General features: G+C 37.8%; 1 protein-coding gene across 1 annotated transcript; it reads right to left on the bottom strand.

Annotated features, from left to right (window-relative positions):
- Positions 1-592: 592 nt before the first annotated feature.
- On the bottom strand, positions 593-1,102 carry TEOVI_000638800 (Trypanosome variant surface glycoprotein (A-type), putative; the record flags this gene model as incomplete). The annotated part of the gene is made up of 1 exon (XM_067221161.1): positions 593-1,102. The coding sequence occupies one exon, from the start codon at positions 1,100-1,102 to the stop codon at positions 593-595; it is 510 nt and encodes a 169-aa protein (XP_067077262.1).
- Positions 1,103-1,311: the final 209 nt, after the last annotated feature.

Raw genomic sequence — 1,311 nt, 5'->3', positions numbered from 1 at the left:
CTCACAACACTCTCCTATCATTATTATTATTTATTATTGTATCCTAAATTACTAATATCGTTAAAATGACAGATAAAAAATTAGAATAGCAGTAATTTTTCATACTCTATTATTATACTACCTTACACAAACGTACCACCATTAGACAAATTTTAAATCTTTCATATTTTTTAAACAATTTGGAAATGTTTGACAAGAATTTTAAAATATATCATATGTTACAAAATCGTTAAAGAATAGGAAAATTCATATTTTCCATAAAATTGAGCAAATATTCTTCGAATGCTCGAATGCTACCAAACTTACAAAAGTTACATCAATCATAGCCAATTTTTTATTGACAATTAAGCTGGAATCTTTGCATTCTTTTCCATCCTATTTCTCAACTATTTTTGCAGTGTTTTTACTCCTTTTCTGTGCATTTTGAATCAGTTTTCAATCATTTCCTCCGGCTTTTTCTGCTTTTGCTGCAGCCTTTTTCCCTTCCTCACTCAATGTGCACTTTTTTATTTTCCTCTCCAGTCTTGTTATATATGCACCCCTTTGTTGTGTTGCACTTGCTTTCATTTTCATCCCATACTTCGTTGCAAATTTACTCTGGTGTTTTCGAGGCTCCTTTATTAATTGTTTTTTGTAATTCAGTAATCTTGCTCTTTAAAACTTTGGTACTGAGGTCTTTGTAATGAAAAAAGATGCGGTAAAGTTGAGCTATGTCATTGATGGTACCGAGGTTCTTTGGGCTATTTTCATCGCCATTTATCCCTTTAGGAATCTCTTCGTTATCTATGTCAGTTTTCAGCTTCTTGTCGTATGTCCTCACATCTGTGTAAGTGGCTTTTATTTTCCCTGCTATGATGACATCGCTACTTGCGTCGTTGGCCGGTTTGTCTAAGAAGAGTCGATGAGTAATTGGCGTGAAGTCTTCGTCAGTGGCGAGGCTTTTTAGGTCAGGCAGAGTGAAGGCTGGTGGTGGATTTGCTGTTTGAGCCAATGCAGCGTTTTCTGCGTGTAGCAGTGGCTGGTTTGTTTCTAGTTTGAAGGTGTTTGCTTGCAATTCAGCGGCACGTGTAACGTATAGCCTGCCCTCTATAGCTGTTGACATAGTAGCTGCTTTGCTTTGCAGAGTTGGCAGCGTCCTTAGTTTTTGCCTCTGCACTTTTTTTCCGTACAATAGCAATGCTCTGAACCTGTCTTCTTCGTTTGGTCTTGGCCATTTGCCTTTGCTATGGCCCAATAACGTAGGACTTTGTCGTTGTTTTCCGTTGTCTGTGTTCTGCTGTTTACCCTGGCGATGCCGGCCACCTCAACGTG

Source organism: Trypanosoma equiperdum (assembly GCF_001457755.1).
Source record: "Trypanosoma equiperdum strain OVI genome assembly, contig: ctg_1333, whole genome shotgun sequence".
NCBI lineage: Eukaryota > Euglenozoa > Kinetoplastea > Trypanosomatida > Trypanosomatidae > Trypanosoma > Trypanosoma equiperdum.
This window is presented reverse-complemented; position numbering and strand designations above follow the sequence as displayed.